The sequence below is a fragment of the Pseudorca crassidens genome, chromosome 9 (assembly GCF_039906515.1).
Source record: "Pseudorca crassidens isolate mPseCra1 chromosome 9, mPseCra1.hap1, whole genome shotgun sequence".
NCBI classification, from domain to species: Eukaryota; Metazoa; Chordata; class Mammalia; order Artiodactyla; family Delphinidae; genus Pseudorca; species Pseudorca crassidens.
The window spans coordinates 104170693-104189903 of record NC_090304.1 but is presented as its reverse complement, the minus strand read 5'-3'; the positions used below and the strand labels follow the sequence as shown (position 1 = coordinate 104189903).

The 19211-nt window shown below is 46.0% G+C and overlaps 1 protein-coding gene across 3 annotated transcripts in view; it reads left to right on the top strand.

Annotated features, from left to right (window-relative positions):
* ETS1 (ETS proto-oncogene 1, transcription factor) overlaps positions 1 to 19211 on the top strand; it is a 128549-nt gene that overhangs the window by 53959 nt on the left and 55379 nt on the right. The window contains exon 1 of one of the 3 annotated variants that reach the window (XM_067751552.1): positions 8521 to 8944. The exons of 1 other annotated variant lie outside the window; for it this stretch is intronic. In XM_067751552.1, coding sequence (XP_067607653.1) covers positions 8863 to 8944 — 82 coding nt within the window. In that variant the 5' untranslated portion in view covers positions 8521 to 8862. Of the gene's footprint in view, positions 1 to 8520; positions 8945 to 19211 lie in introns of those variants that run through there. One more of the 3 variants, XM_067751551.1, reaches the window with a different exon arrangement.

The window sequence follows — 19211 nt, the reverse complement described above, 5'->3', positions numbered from 1 at the left end:
ACTTCCCCCGGCCCCGACTGATTACATGGCGCCTTCTTGCACGTCACATATGCTGGATTTGCTTCTCTCCTCTTCACCAGTGTGAAGGGAGAAAGGTTTTCGTTGTACAGGAGCCAATCCAGATAGATGAGATGGGAGCTGGGGTCTCTTCCGCCATCCGCTACATTCCGACACCTTCATAAGGGGTGATGCAATGTGCCTAGTGAGCCCAGCTGTCTTCTTGTAAATTAAAGACGGCTTCATCTCTTTGGCCCTGGAGAACAGAGAATTCAATGGGAGCTGTAATCCCGGAGAAGTTGACATATCCCTTCTTGAGATTGTTTTTCAACTGTTGTTCTGTCAGTGGCATATTTGGGGCTCAGTACATTCTAAATATGAATAATTACTCAGGACACCCAGAGTTGTTTTTAAGGATTTATGTTCCTGCATATTTATGAAACTTAGATTCTGTGCACATTTGTTTTCGGGACAGTACACATACAGAAAGAGATTAGAAACAGCAAAGGGCTTTAAAAAGTGCTCTGCATCCCACTTCCTCTGTTACTGGATTTAGCATCAACAAACGGAGAATTCGTATAAATTCATTATGAGGCAGTGATGTTGTGCACTGGAGGATGCTGAGGGCCAGGGAGGGGTAGATGTCTGAGTGAGATATTTGTAGATGACAGCTTCAAAGTATGTTAATTTTCTTGGCTAGTAAGATGTTCTCAGTGTGTTCTCACATTTCATTTTTTTGGGGGTCGATTATGTGTAACTAGCTCAGAGAAAGTGACGTAAAATGATGTGTGTCTCTAATTCTCTTCACAGCTTAGTGGCAATGGTGGACCCTAACCAAACACATTACTTCCTTGGTTTCCATGGTTTAAAATCAGCCTGCGTTTCCCTTGCAACATTTCCATTATGCATCAGCAGATATAACAAATTAAGTGCAGAGAGGTGTCATCTGCTATGGTCCAGCCAGCCAGAGAGGTTAGGCCTTCTTTGAGTGTCTTTTGCCACCTGCTAGGTAGTAGCAGCTCATTTGAGTTTCCCTCCCCTCCCCTTTCCCATCATCTCTCAACATATCCCCTTTCTCACTGGAGAGGATGCCTATAGCATGGCCAAACAATTAAAAAAAAAAGCATTGCTTCTGGGGACCTGACAAGTTATAGTAAATTGGAGAAGGTGGAGGGGATTTGTAACAGGCACTGGACTCCCTATAAAGTGTCTAACTATTCTTTCTCACAAAGATGGAGAAAATTGGGTTCATTTCATGTATTCTCTTATCTTACGAACAATGGATATAGCTATTCTACACCTTCCCTTTATGATAATCAGTGAAACAAAAGATTCAAGTTAAAGTTCAGAAATTCCTGAAGCCTTCTTCTGACAATATGATGCATAAAAGTTCAGACTGATGACAAAATGACTGGTTTACTTGGTGGTAAAGCCAAATGCCATTTTCCACAAACAGCTATACCTGTTTACACTCAGATGAAAAACAAAATGAATACGGTGACCTTAACAACATTTTCCTTTAAGGGCATGAGAGGCAGGTGATGAGAACAGCAGAGTAAAACTTTATAAAGACCTTTCCAGTTGGAAAAGAGTCACCGGTTATCTCTTTAGTCTTAAACTTTGGGCAACTTTGAGTCTCACATTACACCAAAAAAAAAAAAAAAAAAAAAAAAGACTGATATTTGAGTTCAAGATCTGTATTTGGAATTTTAGGAAGTTATCTGTTCATTAAGTAAATAAACAGCATAATTTATTGAGTTCATACTGTTTTGAGCTGAGCACTGGAGGTGATGACAGAAACTAATCACTGTCTTGAGGGAGTGTAGGAGGTGGACGTGCTTATTCAAATACTCCCTTGGGGTGTGCTTGGGCTGTTGGGCAGAAAGGGGCACCTTGTGGGTGTGGGGAGGAAAATTCTTTGCATACAGAAAATGTCCATGTTGGGGAAATACTGAGAAATACCCTCTGTGTTTGGTGTAGATTTTCAGCTTGACCTTCCCTTGCATCTTCTGTGGTCACCTCCTTTCACTTCCATTCTGCTCTGAATCCTTTGCAACTCTTCCAGCTTGAGGACCTCCTATTGACTTGTTTGACTGTCATCCCTTGACTGTTGGCCACGCAAGTCAAAGAAATCGACTCTGTGAAGGTACTGGATCCATGCCCAGGCCTCAGTTTCATTTTGGAATCTTGGAGATTTAAGTCCCAGAATGACAAGGACATAGAATCCCTGGTGACTCTGCCTTGTCGTGTCCCCCCTCACCACCCATCCTTCCACTGTTCTCAGCAAAGTTCCCCTCTACTGCTTCCTCCTGTACTATCTTTCCTTTTTCTCTTAGAGCTATTCTTCTAGTACAATCTGCTTCCTCTGCCTAACTTCCAGCATCTAGAACTGGATGGAGAAACTCTCCACCCCATCCCTGCTCCTTCATCTCTAGGGTGGTAAATGCCACTCCTTTGGGGCAATGGACTTGGCATTTCAAAATGAAAGGGGGAAAAGAAAGGGGAAGATTCCACAATAAAATTATCTTAAGATTTAGACCACAACTGCAAAGAACATCTGTCTTGAAATCTGATGTTGTCTTTGTAACCCAAGAGAAAAGCAGGGTAAGATCAGAGGAAGGCCTTAGCCTTCCACCAGAAGAAACCACCTGCCGTGTGGGGAAGGAGCCGGGATCCTGTCCTCCTGGGGTTCGGAGCTCCCTGCCAGGAGCCTGGTTCTCTGCTTCCACCCTGTTATTAAAGAATATTGGGTCTCCTGCCATTTGTGCTAATGCCATCGTCCCTCTACCTCCTCCAGAGGCCAATTTAGGACAACTTACATTGGAATTCATACTACATGATCCCAGAGGCTCCAGGGTAGCCTGCATTCTGCACGACCCAGGCCCAGGAGGGAGCAAAAAATCCTGGGAAATGTGCTCCGTTCGCTTCAAGGAAGCCAGCTGACCATGGTGTGGAGGGAGCCCCCGTACCCTGCAGCCTTGATCGGCAGCCCCTCACCTCCTTCTGTGTGGGCAGAGCCTGAGCTGCTTCAAGAGGAATACGTGCCATCTGAACTGGTGGATTTTCAAATGTCGCTTGGTCTGTGGACGAGGCCCATCCATCCCACATTGCTGGAGCTGCAGATGCAGCTGAATGGTTCATAATTACAGTCTAAAGAAACTGCAGACAGCAATAAAGCCAGCCCAGACCCTTTCTCTCCTCACAGCCCATGCCAAGCTGTCACCCACAGGGAATGCTAGTGTGGTTACCCTGCAGCGTGCTTGCCCAAAGACAACACGTCCAGGGCAGAGGAGACTGTTAGATTTCTAGAAATTGAGGCTGATCATCTATCTGTTCCTGTGTGCACTGTATCCTGCTTCCTTTCTCAAGAGTGTCTGGGAACAGACCAAGCTGAACTGCAGTGACTTCCCCTGCAGTGTGGTATCTGTAAACCCAAGGAGATGCCCGGAGAGAGGATCAGGGGATCCCATTCTAGAACTGACACTGTCTTTTTCAGGCTGTGTGGCCTTGGGCAGAATGACTTACTCTCTCACAGTCATTGTTTTCCTCTGGAAATAAGAGGGCTGACCTTGACTATCTCTAGGAGTCTCCATCTCACTCTAACATGTGACAAAGCCAAGACCTAAGGTTTTGTCGCCACGAATGTGATCTTCCTTCTGAATTTGAAATACAACTTTTCGGTGACTCTTAAATACAAGTCTGCAGTTTTCTCTCCTAACCAGGTAGTGCTAGAATTTCTCAACTGAGGCCGAAGCTGGGCAGGTTCCCAAATCAGGAACTGAGGGGAGGGGCTTGGAGAGATCTTTTTCAATTAGATATGATCGTTCTCCTTACCTCTCCATAAGACAGTTCAGGTGAATAGGGGGTCCATGTTACTCTGGAAAGGGGCTGACCATGCAGAAGATTTTTATGTGGTTCCTCCTACAGCCTATGGTCTACTGGCTCTTAATAGCAGTAACAGTGATTTAACTTTGAGCTCCTCTTCTGACCTAGACACTGCTAAATGCTTTCCATGTACTATCTCATTTAATCCTCCAAAGGACCCTACTTTAAGCAGAGAGGGACTGAGGTTCAGGATTGTTTAAATGACTTCTGCGTAGTAATTCAGCTGCCTAGTGGGTAGAGCTGGAATTTGAATCTGAGCCTTATTCCAGAGCCTACGTTACTCACGTTCATCTTGGTTTTATCCTGGAGAACTTTCCCAGGGCAAACGGGCCCCGGTCCTCCCCTCTCCCCGCCCACCCTCCCTCTCCTCCCTGGCTTCCCTCCTTACTTATCGCTCATTGTTTATTGTACCTTCTAAACAATAGTTAATGAGTCTGTATTACACGGTCGGGAGAGCCAGGGGTGATTTTATTCCCTGAAACAGAGATGAGGTTGTGACACAAAAAGGTTAAGTGGCTTTGGTGAGGTCACAGAGCCAGCCTGCAGTCGCCGATCCCCCACTTGGGTTCCTGAACTGACCCTAAGGCCTTTTGGCATCAGAGTTTAATTAAGAGAGTTCTTTTCATTTTCTCCAATTTTCCATTTTATGGCAGCTCTATAACTTAGGTAGATATCTAAGCCCCAGGCATCTTTCTCCCCCCAGGGTGCTTTTCAGTGACTCAACTTATCACACAGAAGCCACTTGCTTTAGAGCTAAGCTTTAGGAGCCTGTTTCTGTGTGTGATGGGGGACTGCTGCTTTTTTTCTCAGAGAAAAACAACCACAAATGCAAAACGGGCAGGTTGTTAATCGAGGACTTTTTTTTTTTCTTTTCTTTTCAATCTTACATTTAAGCCAGTAAATCAACATCTGTGAGTCATAAACTTGCTCTGGATCAGCCGTTAGTGGTCTGAGTGTTTTTGCACCTACCTCTAATAAAGCATAGTTTAGCTCAAAACTCAGATTCTTCGGTTTGTTGACGGTCAAGATGTGGGAAATAGAAAAGTAACTTCTTCTAGCACGCTTCTGGAGGAGGAGAGTCTGTCTTTCAGGGTTGTTTATAATTAGGTGTATTTTTATATTTCTTTTTAATTGAGGTTGGAGCGGGAGTTGAGGGAGGAGCATAAAAGGGAAAGTTTATGTTTTTTACATACTCTATGTTTTTGAGGGAATTCTTATAAAAAATGTGACTGTTTTCTTGATGTCATTAACGTCTAACTTCACACCCCTGTCCCTCAACTCCTGCTGGCTTTATTTTAACCTCTTTGACATGAGGCTTCTAGTTTAAGGAATTTCAGCCCTTGCTGGGTGTGATTCCCAAGTTTTGGGAATATTTGAAAATACAATTCTGGTTTCTCCCAAGTACCGGAGGAGCAGACTGCTGCATTACCGGCAAAAACAAAAAGTTGTCCCTTGGTTGATTTTTCTTGAGTGCCTTAAAAATTAGATATAGTCTTGAAACAACTTGCCCAAGGGGATGGAAGGCAAAGCTCCTCTGATCTTGTCTTGTTAGTGGGGAAACTGAGGCGCAAATGAAACCCAGTGGACAGGAGTGCTGGGGAACAGAGCTTCTGGTCGGCCAAGGCCAGACCTAGAGGCAGAGTGGCTGACATCGTTTAGCTCATTTTCACAAGCGCTAGCATATTAAACTCACTTAACCTTTGAATTGGAAAGCCATGGTGGCAAAGTAAAAGCCCCTAGTGACCGGGAAGGTGATAGCTCACTATTCAACACATATTGATTGAGCATCTGCAGTGTGTCAGGCACCAGGCAAGGCACTGTTTTTTAGGATACGGTTAAGATAGAAATATCATCTAAAGTTCACAGGAACATTTAGAAAAACCTACTTGTGTCCTAGAAAGAATAAAAATTGAGTTGATCAAAATCAAAATTGATCAGATTAATCAAGTGGGATCATTGCAGGCCTGATCAGATCATTAATATCCCAAATATGTAAAAATACTTTCACTTGTCCATATTAAGTGCTCCTTGTTTCCACCAGATCCGAGGTTAGATGCATAACTTCTGATAACATCAATACTCACAATTGGCCTCCTGCAGGAGTAACTTTCTTGGAAGTCTGTGGTGGCCTCTGGCTATCTTCCAAACCCCACTCCCTGATTTGCACAGTCAAACCTTTCAAACTTCTGTGCTTCAGGACGGGGTTAGAAAGGATGATTGACAAGTTGAGCTGTCATCCTTGAAGAACTGAAGGAATAAATTCCCCCATTGCTGAAGTGGACAGTGTTTTCGGATTCATCATGGCGGGCTCTTTTAGTGTCTAGTTTGGGGGTGAGGGAGGTAGCAGCCGTGTTTAGGCTAGCCTGGGAAAGAAAGCTGAGAAACCGACTGAGGGAGAGAGACAGGACTTGCTCTGAGGAAGCTGCGTTTGAAATAGAGCAGTCACACCTGGATTAAAAAAAAAATACCAGCATCTCCTTAACATAACATCAATAAAACAAAACTCCGCAAAGCAACTCCTGATTTGCACAGTTCTTTTGCTGATGTATTCACAGCGGGTAAGGCAGGATTGGTTCAAGATCCTTTCCTTTGCTGCTCATTTGAATGTGTAAATGCACAATTCATTCATGCGTTGTTTCCCTCAGCTTTTCCCAGGATCAGACGGGTCTGTTCTTGTCATCTGGGGGCCAGCACTGTTTTCTGATACCTTTTGGAAACACAGCTGGATGACAACATTCCTTCGACAATTAGGATTATCACATACAAATACTTCCCTCTGGTCACTGGAAGACTAGCATAATCTGCAGTTTGAACCAGGAGCCTGAGATTTGAGATTTATTTATCTCCTATTCTTGGCTCCTCCCCTCCTTGGCTGTGGGAAACCTGTAAGTTACTAATACTTCAAGGGGACAGAACTGGAATTAGATGAAGGTAAGCAGGTGTGTTAAAACTTATCAGAGCTTGAGGTTACAGTTACAGCCAAGTGGTGGGAGCTGAACATTTGCTTAGAAATCAGGAAACAGTATTAAAAATAGCTTTCTCTGAGGTTGTTCAGAAAGATTTATGTTTTTTAAAAAATTTTATTTCTTTTATTTTTGGCTGCATTGGGTCTTCGTTGCTGCGCGCGGGCTTTTCTCTGGTTGTGGCGAGCAGGGGCTACTCTTCATCGCGGTGCACGGGCTTCTCATCGTGATGGCTTCTCTTGTTGCGGAGCACGGACTCTAGGCGTGTGGGCTTCAGTAGTTGTGGCACGCGGGCTCAGTAGTCGTGGCTCGCGGGCTGTAGAGCGCAGGCTCAGTAGTTGTGCCGCACGGGCTTAGTTGCTCAGCAGCATGTGGGATCTTCCCGGACCAGGGCTCGAACCCGTGTCCCCTGCATTGGCAGGCGATTCTTAACCACTGCGCCACCAGGGAAGCCCCAGAAAGATTTATGTTTAATCTTTTAGTTCATCAGAGATAGCTATCAGTGCCTGGCTCCAGCTATACGTATGGGTCTAGGGTTGCACCTCTATGTCTAATGCTTGATTTATTAATTCAGACCAACTCTCTCCATTTATGATAACCAGTGTGCCAGTGGCAAACCATTAATTATGCAGGATCATGTTATAGTGTCTGAAGTGTCTGGGCTTCCCAAATGGAAAAGGGGTCTGTGTACTGGGATTCTGTCATGGCTGCGAATGACGTACTCCAGAAATTCGAAACCACAGAGCTTGTGCATCCCATTTTTGATGGTGGTGCTAGGAGGGTTGTCAGTTTTATCTAGTAGAGGAGGATCTGTGAAAGGAAAGACAAAACTTTTGGCCAATGGTGACATAATTAGAGGAACAGAATAATAGTTCTCCCTACCACCCAACCACTGCTGTAGGGAAACTGGAAGCTTAAGGAAGCCCAGGAGTGGATGCTAGTTTGGGGGCCCTGTTCCTGACTCTCCCAGTAATAAAGACGACGTTGGGCCTTTGTTTTGGGTCTCCAGAAGGCTGCCTTGGGCTCCATCCTTATCAAGGGCAGGTCATTTTTAACTAATTTCTTAACGATGACACTTGTTGGCCCTTGAAAATTCGAAGGCTCCTGCAGCACTCCAGTGCCGATCCCTGACTCATAATCGGCTGGAGTCCAATATTCCCAGAGCCCTTTGAGGACACTGGCTCAGAGCCCCCTGCGCTTGCTCGCACGCAGGCCCCTCCAGTCGCTGCCTCACGTCCTGTGTGTCAGTCTTTGTGAATGAATGATAGACACGCACTTGAAGAACTATGCCGCTCCCGGGACGGGGCGGGAGCGGGTGACCAAGTCCTCAAGAATGCGTGGAGAATCTGACGGACTTTCCCGAAGGGCCGGAGCGGCCTGGGCACCCGCTGGCTCCGCGTGCGGTTTCTCTGCGGCCCGGCTGCAGTGCCCGGGGGGCAGAGGGCGCGGCGGACGCCGAGCTCCGCCCAGCCTTCCTTTCGGTTTGGACCGCCGCCGGCGATTGGCCGCGGGTCCAGGGCCCCGCCCCCGGCCGTGCCCGCCCCTCGCCGCCCCGCCCCTCGTCCCTCCCGGCCCCCCCGCGGAGACCCTGGGGGAGGGGGCCGGGCGCGCAGACCCGCGGCCAGGGCTCGGCGCCTCGAGTAACGCCCCAAAGAGGAGGGGAGAGCGCGCGGGCGAGGGAGGGAGTCGGCTCCGGAGAGCGAGGGCGAGGGCGAGCGCAGGCGGCTGCCCGCGGAGAGGAGGGAGCCGGGCCAGGACTAGGAGGTAGCCGGCGGGGCGCAGGCGAGGCGGGCACCCGGCGCGCGCACTTTCCCGCAAAGTGCCAACTACCCGGGAGAGAGTTCCGGCCGCTCACCTTCTGGGCGCCGGGGAAAGTCAGCGGGAATTTGAGATTTTAGGGAAGAAGGTCCGATACCCCCGTCCCCTGTCCCTTGTTACTTATCCCCATTAAAAAGAGAAACAACAAGAATAACAGCAAACTTGCTCTAGTCCCGTCTGTCCCCCCACTCCTGGCACCATGAAGGCGGCCGTCGATCTCAAACCGACTCTCACAATCATCAAGACGGAAAAAGTGGATCTGGAGCTTTTCCCATCCCCGGGTGAGTGGTGACTGCCGAAGCCCCCACTCCAGCTCTCGGCCAGAGGCCGGGGTCCCCTCCGCTTCTACCCCCTTCGCTCTTCCCTTACAGGCAGTGGTGCGTTTCTGCCAGAGCTTCTGCCTGAGCAGGCGATGCTGGTGGCAGCTGGAGAGAGGTAGAGAGGAAGAAGAGGACGTTGGTGGCCCGAGACCCTTGTTTGGGGGGTGGTATTTATTTTCACAGCTGTGTTTTTGTGAGTAATGGGAAAAAGCTTTTAGAATGGCCAGCACTCCCATTCCTGCTTTTTTATTTTTCCAAATGAGCGGGAACCCTCTGGCCTTATTCCTTAACGTTAGGGGGGTGGACACTGCCGCCGAGGACATCATCCCCTGACCCTGCAGTCATGCCCCAGAACTGGAGCCGGATGGAGGGCCTTGGGTAGTAAGAGCCCAAACGGTGTCTAACTGGCTGGCCTTCATGCACATTTTCAAATATCTTGCCTTCCTGAGCTCCCCTGTCACATGTCCCTTTGCTATCTAGCTTCTCTTTTCTGGGTTGAGGATAGGGAGATGGGAGCTGAGCTGAAATGATCATCTTAACTGCAGGAAACATCCCGATTCTGTTCATGCGGGTTACTCACTTTATCCATCTTTCTAATCTGCCGTAAATTTGTCCCTTGGTACCAAAGATCTGTTAGAAGAGGGAGAACCTCCCAACACCAAACGTGACTTTGGGTCTTTGACTGGTGTGTTATCCAACTCTCGGATTTGTAGGATTTGAAAAGGAAAGGGGTAGGACAGAAATTTCATTTTGTCTTAGACACAGTTTTTGGTGCTAAGCAGTTTAATGGATGCTGGAGCTCCAGAATTTCTGGAATAAATGCAATTGGAGAAGAAAAGATGCTTTCTTATAGGATAGGGAACTGCCAGCTATCCTTAAGAGATTCGTTATTTTGGAGGTAAAGGTATATAGAAACATGTAGGGAGAAGGTGGTGCTTTTTGGAAAAAAATTAATCGCAGTAATGTGCTTCTCTGTTGTATTGGATTATCAGTAAGTTCAGCGGCTCCCCATGTTTAAGACTTCTTTGCCTCCGCCATAATTAGTTGCTTATTTTAACCCTTTCTGAATCTGCTTAAACTTTCAACACAAGCCAAGCTGACGTTTTGTCATTTGGAGATCCTGCAGAAATCTTAATAAAGACATGGTAGTGGCTGGTGTCTTCTCCTCTTAGACCCCCTAACACTCAAGCCCAGGGTTGCTCCCTGGGAGGTGCAGGAAGACTAAGGCTGTTTGTTGTCACAAGGATGCTGAGATGAACTGGCACCTCGGAGACATTTCGGGTACATAGAGCTACAGTTCAGAAATGATGCTGCTGTGATGGTGGTTTTGGGGAGTTCAAGGCAGCCAGAATAAATTCTGTTAGTCACAATTGATTCAGACCATTTATAGAGGAAGTGAAAGGATAGTTCCCAGCAAAGATAGATCTCAACCAATAGGTCCTTTCCTTAAGTATGGCTTGTTTATATGTGTGTTTATGGGGAAGAGACAGATTTGGTCGTCTGGGAAATGGTGTCAATATGTCAGTCTACGAGCCTACAATGGATTTGGCATGCTGGGAAGGAAAAAGAGCCCCTAGCAACACATGTTTTAGATCACAGTAAACAGCGGAAGCATTTTGGGGGAGTAATTTAGTAAACATTAGAGGTTTTAAGTATATGGTACTGTTCTGTTGATTATTGATAAAAATAAATCCTGAGCAAGTAACTATTCTTAGCTTTCCCATCTGTAAAATGGGGACAGTGAGGCCTACTGCTGCAGTCATACCCATTATAATAAGCAAATTTACAGTGCCCTTCTTTTGCAAAAATATTTTGTCAGCAACCTTCAATACAAGAAAATTTCAACTGATCAAAGAAATTAGGCAGTCTTCTGCCATTCATTGTAACGAGATTTGATTTCTGGCGCTATCAACTAAGTCTGAGATCATTTTTTTCCTGGAGGTTTAGTAGCATATACGTGAATATTATTCCCATACCCCAGGAAGGGGAATGGAGGCACAGAGAAGGTAAGTTATTTACCTAAGAATGTCTAGTGAGCCAGCAGCTCAAGTGAAATGCATCCCGGTTTCTACCATCTCAGTGTACAGTTGCCTTGAGTAATACTGCAAGTTACCTCTGTAAAGCTTAGCAGAGAAACTTCAGTTGAGACTTGAACTTGCAGGTGCAAGGATGCAGGAAGCATCGGCCAGGGCTGCTTGCTTTTGTTGATGGGAAAAGACACTGACTGGCAAAGTGGGGATTTGCTTTGCCCATCAGACCATACAGGACATTTTTAAAGTTTAACTTCTCATAGCGTGGCTTTGTGTCTACAGCTGTGACAAGTATTTGTCAGAATGATTCTTTGGGTGGTTTAGTTTCTTATGTGTGGAGACAACTATTTTGGGAACTTACCTGGTTTAAATAATTAAACCAGGATTTCTCCCTCCCCCACTCCCCTCATATATGAGGGCTGGAGAGAGGCAAGAGGGAGGTGGGTGTCCCAGCAGGAGCCTGGGTCATTTGCCAGTCTCAGTGGCTAGGACCTTATCAAGAACCTTTATTCACTTTGATTCTGGATTGAGACCTCACCAGGAGTTTTGACAGCTTTAAGTGCCAAATTACCATATACTTGGAAATAACATTGGCATTGAATTTTCCTTGTAGGTGTAAAGTTGGATATATCATTTTGATTGTAATACATGATTGCCAGGTTCTCAGAGCTTAAATAGGTTAAAACAAGCAAAGCCATAGAGTGTGCATGGAGTTCCCTCCTGGTGTGGAGTTTGCTGAGAAGGGGTGGAGGCTGGGTGCCAAAGCAAATACCTTCCCCAGCCGCTTAATTTTTCCTCTCCTTTCCCACTCCACTTTCTTGGTGAGGTGAGCATAATGCCCAGGGAAGATCAGGAATTCTAATTATGTTTGTTTGCACTTTTACAAGAATGAAAAAGGATCAGCCCCCCTCCTACCCTAGGAAAGGATGTCCATCCCTCGGGGACCTGTACTGCCCTTAGAGATAGGAAGAACCTCCGTCCCTCTCCCAGTGCCTTTGGTCAGTCTTTGTATCTTCATCTGTATGGACCAGAAAGAAGGGCAGAGCTGCCGGGCTCTTAGGATCGCCTGTTCACTGTGCTTCCAGACCCCCACGGACCACGCGCCATTAGTGATGATGAGCCCAGCATTTCTGAGCAGGGACTCTGTAGCCAGCCTGTCTGGGTTTGGATCTCAGTTCTGCCACTTACTACTAGCTGTGTGACTTTGGACGAATTACTTCATCTCTCTCTGTGCTCCAGCTCCTGCATCTGTAAAATGAGTGCGATAATCCTTCTACGTCATAGGGTTGATGTGAGAATTAAATCTATTACTGTGTGCAAATCTTAAAACTGCTGATCCACAATAACAACACAAAAATGACGACGGCTGTAGAATTTTTAGGGGCCCTTGAAGTGTTTTATAGGGGCTGCAGCTGCCTATGCACCTCCCCTAATCGCTTATTTGAGAGGGAAAGAAGAGTAAAGTTAAAGAGAACCTTTTCACCTGCCTCACTGAGATCTCACACTCCATTCTGTGCCCCAGCAGCAAACAGCGAGCCAGGTAGCTCTCAGAGTGTCAGGGCATCTCCGGGGCCCGGCTGTCAGTTACAGGCTCAGGGATCCGTCAGTTACTGCGGGTGATGGAGATTGTCAGTGCTGCCTCAGAGCCAGAAGGCCACCAAGACTAGGGGCCGGGGAACATTTGCAGGGTTGATGGAAATGTAGAGTTCTTCAGTTATGCAGGGTTGGGAAATGCATCATGTCCAGTTATTATAAAGTATCTCCCATCTTATTTATTTATTTGTTTGGCAGAGCTCGCATTCCTGGCATTTTTGGTTGGTTTGTATTGCTGTTTTTTTGTCTGTGTAACTTTTTTTCTTTCTTAAAGAGACCAGACCACCCTGTAGGGGGATCACCTCCCCCTAGGAGACAAACCAGCCCGCGGTCAACCTCCCAGAGCCCAGCTTGCTCTGGGCTCCATCAAAATCTCTGCAAAACCGAGAGCTGGTTAGTGTAGGTCAGGATTTTTTCAGGAAAGCGAGGCTCCCTATTGCAAAGGGCACAGATAACTCTACAATGGCGACAGCGACAGTATAATTACAGCCGTCCCTGGTTTGCGGAATGAATCACTCATGGCTGTGGTGGCATTCCCTGAGCTTGGAGTGAAGGTAGATTCCTGCCGTTCCCAAGCTGTAGGGATATTTCTGAAACACGTACTGAACCTGCATCACGTGCCAGGTTCTTTCCCACTTCACACCGCTAACTCTGGGGTACAGGCACAAATTAGTACATCCATTGTTCAGATGAGGAAGAGGATATTCTGAGAGATGCATAATTTGCTCTAGGCCGCACTGATAGAAATTTATAAACTGATGAGTGTTGCGAGCATTTTATACCTAATGTAAAGCACCGTCTTATTCACAGAAACTCAGGGAATCAAAAGAGGGGCAACGAGGAGGCACTGGTGGTCGGTGCTTTGGGGGTTGAGGGGTGCAGGGGACCCCTGCAGCCCTGCACGACTCCTCTGAGCTTGGGGTTAGGGCCTGTCCCATGAGCTCCCTCCAGGGCTGGCAGTCGAGGTGTGTTGCTTTAAGAAGATGCTTGAGGGTTCCAGCTTGCCTGAGATCACCAAGCAGAGAACCAGGCTTCTTGCTTTTCCAATGTCTTCCAGATGTAGTTCGTTCTCTCACAGGTGAGGATGTGATTGTGTTCACTTCCAAGGTCACATCCTTCCCAGAGCCTCCCCATTCGGCCTGATTTACCTCTTTCGTCGCGGACACAGCTCTGCATGTATCTCACTCACAATCTGGGCGACGAGAGACACAGATCAGCAGCAGTTTGTTTTCTTAGTACAGATGTAATTTAATTTTCCTTCCTGCAAGGAGGCCAGAGGTACCTGCCTTTATTGTCTGCACAGCAAATAAGTTTTATCTTTTTCCCTGCCTAAAATGTAGGGTTTTCAAGCCCATGCCATGGGTCAGGGCACATAGTGTGTAGCTGTTCTGGCACAAGGAGGGAAGTTGAGCTCCAGGGTGCTACCTGCAGACCTGCCCACGCCAACCCACCCCCCACCCCCACCCCGCTGGCCCACAGCTCAGTGGGAAACCAACAGACTCCCTGGCGACTTGTCCACGGGTGAGGTCTTGGTTCCTCTGTCACTGCCTTACGGGGAGCATTTTTTCCAAACAGTTAATACCCTTGGGTCCCACGGTCATCCCAGAGAGGAATTTGGATATTCACGACACAGTCCTCATGTTTTTATCTGGGTGCCCCCGAATGAAGTGGGGACCCCACCCCCCTGCTCAGACAGAGTCTCCGATGGGATTTGCCTCCCTGTTCACAGTATTCTAGGTCCACCCTTTGCTTCCAGCTGTTAAGCTCTTCTTAACTCTGAGTTAGGAATGTGAAGACAATCCCCAAATCTATCATTTTTCCTTGTCAGGTATCTACAGCTCCAGTTTGCTTTTTTTTTTTCAGTTGGGTTGAAGAGCTCTTTCTCCAGAACTTCAGTAGGTGTTTTTCACATTTGCAGAAACAGGCTATTTGGCTACTTTTCTTGAAGCTCTGTGCCTATCTACGTTACCTTTTTCTTTCACTTGGGTAGTTTATAGTCTCTATGCACGCCCAGAAGGAAATTGGTCTGTAGCGTAGGTTACAGCAGATCCAGTATCGCTGGCGGGGAGCCATGCTGACAGAAGCACTCAAAATAGTGCTGTTTGAGCCATAAGTATTTATTGATTATTTGGCCAACTTCTTCATATTTCTCAGGTGCTTTCCAGTTTCTGCTGCTTGGGGCCAGGCCTGTCACTGGGCACTGGGAAGGTGGCTTCTTACTGCCCCATCACCTTTTCCCCATTGTCCTTTTTCTGTAGCATTTCGTTCGGTTTCAGAATTGTAAGATACTGACCCAGATGGTGCTTTAAGACCCAGTGTAGCATTGGAAAGTTTTAGGGTACTGGATTTCAGATCTTGATGGTGTGTGCTTGTGATTTCCCATCCAAACTGGGACACTTTTGAGAGTGTAATGGGTGCTGTTAATAATGACACCACAATGAGAGATAGACTAGGACTGTCCCTGGAAATGGGGTGCACACTACTTAGACACTGATTTGGGACAGTAATATTCTTTATGATATCTCCTTAGGCCATCCAGAGTAAGCTAAAAGGACCAAATTAAGAGTTTGAAGAAATTCAAGTTCAGTGTGGTTTCCCCCAAGCATGAGTTATATTTGTAAATGTGTTTTTTGACACATAATATAATATTTCTCAGCACCTGGGAAACAACTAAAAATCAACCTCAAATGAGTTCACTTTAAGCATTTGAAACCTCTCGGTAGCTTTGAGGAGCTATGCTAAGCTGTCGATTTTTGCTTTGCAAAGTTCTGCAGAGGAACTGTAAACTCTCTGCGTGTAGGGTGTGTGTGTGTGAAAATGAACTTTTGAGTCGGGGGAAATGCCATCATTACACACGTGAAGACAATGACATTTTTCCTTTGTTTTGTTTTAATGTTTATCCAAGATGAGAAGTTTTACGTTGGGATCAAAAGGGGCAAAAAAAAATTTTTTTTTGTACTGTTAAAATGGGTAAAAACAAAAAGAAAAGTAAAACAGCAAGCCCTCAGTTTTTTAGGGCGGGAGAAAGGGAATGGAATAGTGGATTCAACCGCAACATCCCGTTTGGCTAAAAAAGAAGAGAAAAAAAGAAGAGAGGTGACAGGAGAAGAGTTAGAAAGTATGAAAGGACTAATGAAAGAATGAAAGGAGATAGTGAAAAAAAGATCAAAGAATTTAAGTGATATTTCATAGACTTTTGGAAAAACCCCCATATGGACCAAACATTGCACTTGGGTAAGAATTCTAGTCCAAGTGGCCAGGTGGGTAATCTGTTTCCACTCTTTGTCTCTGTAATCATTTCTGAATACTTTACATCCTGCACGGCTGTATGGCAGGTCAGGGCAACCCAGATGGAATAATCCTTGTGCTCTAGGTGCTTTCATGGGTACAAGTGCAGGAGGAGCATCATTTGAACTTGTGGAAGTACATGGGGATCAATGATTCTATTTTCTGTGTCTGTTGGGCGCTTTCTCCCAACAGTTCTAGGTTAGAATAATTTCCTGGGTCAGCTTCAGGGAGACCATGGGTATTTCAGAAAAATTTGGAAGATGTGGTTAAAAACAGAGGAATATTTTAGATAGAGAGAACAGCGTGGGGAGAATGCTGAAAGTTTGGAGTGAAAGAAAGGCTTACATAAATATGAAGAAAAACACCTTGATTGTAGAAAGGGAAGAGAGTTGGAAGTGTGAGACCAGGACCTATGTGAGAGCGTTTTGCATCTCAGGATGAATTTTGCCTTTGAAAGTAGGGAGATTTCAAGGACAGAGCAGTCTTATTGAAAAGGCTTATGAGAGAGGTGATTTGTTTTTTCTTTTGGTAGCATTACTTTACCTCCCAGTCATACTGTTAGTTGTTAAAACCTCTATATCAGTTTATCAGAATAAGCGTTAAACCTCAGAGAAGATGACAAATCAATCAGGTACATATTTTCAAGGTACAAATGGAAAATAAGAATCTAGGTTAGGCCAGGGGGTTCCTAATCTGGTGAGTGTTTGTAGATACGTGGTTTTTTGAAGTATATATTTAGAAACCCCTACTATGTGCCGGGTACTATACCTACTCTCAATTAATGATATTTTTGTGCAATTAGAGTTTTGTGCTGGGATAATCACTGTCGTTACTTATCATTCATGAGAGTGTGTGGTTGAGTTTGATTTTCAAATACCCTTCAGAAAATCCACTACAAGCCATTTTCAGTGGAAGAGTTTCCATGTGTTGACTTCTATACTTCTAGTATTTATTTTTCTTTTTCCTATCTATCTTGAGATTCCCTACCTAGGTTTTTTTTTTTAATTCTGTACATTATGCATTGGTTGTCTCATATCATTGAAATACTAATTAAATGTGTGGAATGCAGTGAGGATTCAGGACTAATAAGGGGAGGTCTATCAGCCTAGTAGGAGTACATTTTGTGTATAAGCTAAGCTGAGTGTCTACTCTGGGGAACCCATCATTGCCTGGAGACCCAGGAGGCCTGGATTCTAGCCATGGCTTTGCAACTCTTCGTCTGTGTGACCTTGGGCAAGTCATTTCTTTTTTCTGAACCTCCAGCTCTTCATCGTTAAATAAACTCACTGGAGAAGATGACCTGTAAGGTTTCTCTTAGCGCTGATAGTGTATGAATCTAGATAGCATTTAAAATAATGAAGGCTTAGAGAGGGCATGGAATGTCATTCAAGAGGTAGGCAGAATGGGGGTATTTTTCTCCTGGTCCCCATATTCTGTTCATCAGAGTTCCATCATTGGGAGGATTTTGAATGCATTTGTGAAGATTACCTTTCATGGGGAGAGGCATTAGGAATTGTCACAGGCCTTGCCTACGTTTGGAGAAACACATTGTCCCTGGGGTGACGCTGGACCAGGCGTCATACCTTCCTCTTGGTCCCTCTCCATGAAACAGCTTCCTTTTTCCATCAGCCTTTGCTACGGTTGCAGCGGAAAGGAGCTCCAGCGCGGGGGGTCTGCTCTGGAGGAAGGAGATGTAGGCTGGGGGTCTGGTAGGTGAAGCAGCCAGCAGCCCCAGCTGCATCCTCCGGGCCGAGCGTGTGGTCTGAGCCAGACCTGTTTCATCTCGGCTACTCCTCGTCAGGGCGCTGCTCTGGGCAGAAAAGGCCCCTCCTGCAGCAGGAACGCATTCTGCTCAAAGCCACCCTGGTGAGGCCCGTGCCTCTTGTGTGTACCAAGGCAGGGGCTGGGCCCCTGGCTGCTGGGCGCTCGGGAATGGGGTCTGGCCCTCCCGGAGGTGCTGGCTGCCAGGAGATCCCACCTGCTTTGGTCTCCCCGGGTCCAGGAAGCTGCTGCGAGTGTGTGCTGGGGTGTGGTGAGCACAGGCTGCCGGCCTTTCAAAGGCTGCATTTACAGCAGTGGAGGCACGGCGCCTGCACACAGCTGTTATCTGAAAATCAGGTTCTGGATGTTATTGCTACGTTTTGAGAAAGGTCTGACACAGTTGCCCTTTTCTTTCAGGAGCAGGGACCTAAGATCAGCGTGCCAATTTGGGGGAAAAACAAGAATAACTGCCACTGATAAGAGGGCAGCGTTGATCTATCCGTAATTGTGTAGGCATCTCTCAGCTCGTTTTTACCTTTTTCTTGTTTTTTTCTTTTCTGTTAGTTATTGGATGCCAGCTTATTAACGTGCCAAGAACCTCATTCTTTTACCCCTATCCCTGATAGCTAACTAAGTGTTCTTCTCATCTCTCAGATGAAGAAACCATGAGGTTAAACAATGTGCCCAAGGCCACACAGCGGGTGAGCGGAGTTTAGATTCAAGCCCAGCTGCAGGTCACTCCAGAGCTCACTCTTCTCAGAACTATTTGGATATTTGTTGACTTTGGGGAAATACTAAGGTCTGTTTGTGCCTATTGTTTACCACTTCACTTATTACTTGGTTGTGATCTGGTAGCATTTCGCAGTTTGACATGGGACTTACTCCCCCTTTTAGCTTCACAGTCCCTTGAGTCACAAATATGTTACAGGTAGGGAAACTGATGCCCACTTGTGATGCCAAGTTCCTTTCCCAAGGTAACTTGGTAAGTAAGTGGCAGAGTTAGAACAGGAAGCTGGAATTCTCCAAACCCCTTGACATTTCCATTCAGCCACACACATTTTAAATATTTCCTTGATTGGATGAGTACATAGTGCGTTCACATTACTACTATGGCTACTAAACATTAGCCTGAGGTAGAAGTATTAACGAGGCATCCTCTGCTCTTTTGCTAGAGATTGAGTTCCCTGCATATTTTCTGTGTATAGTTAGTCGGTCCCCTGTAGACAGTGGGCTGATGATTGAGCTTCAAGTGGGTTGCACAAATCTCTATCATATGGGATCTGGAAAATTTGCACAGCTTTCCATGATGCCAAACCGCTGGCCAAACTTTAAGTAGGATGGTAGGTTAGTTCTTTCTCAAGAAGTAGAAAAAGGTGAGTTACCCCACAGGCTTCTAGACAAAGACGCAGTTTTCCTCTGGGGTAGGCTGACTTTGGACTTTGAGAAATGCATTTTTTTTTTTTTTTTTAATCTAAAGAGTTTTGAAAAGAATTCCTGTCCAACCCCCGTTTCCTTATATTGAAATATATGCTCATTGCTTTGGTCTTCTGAGCCTC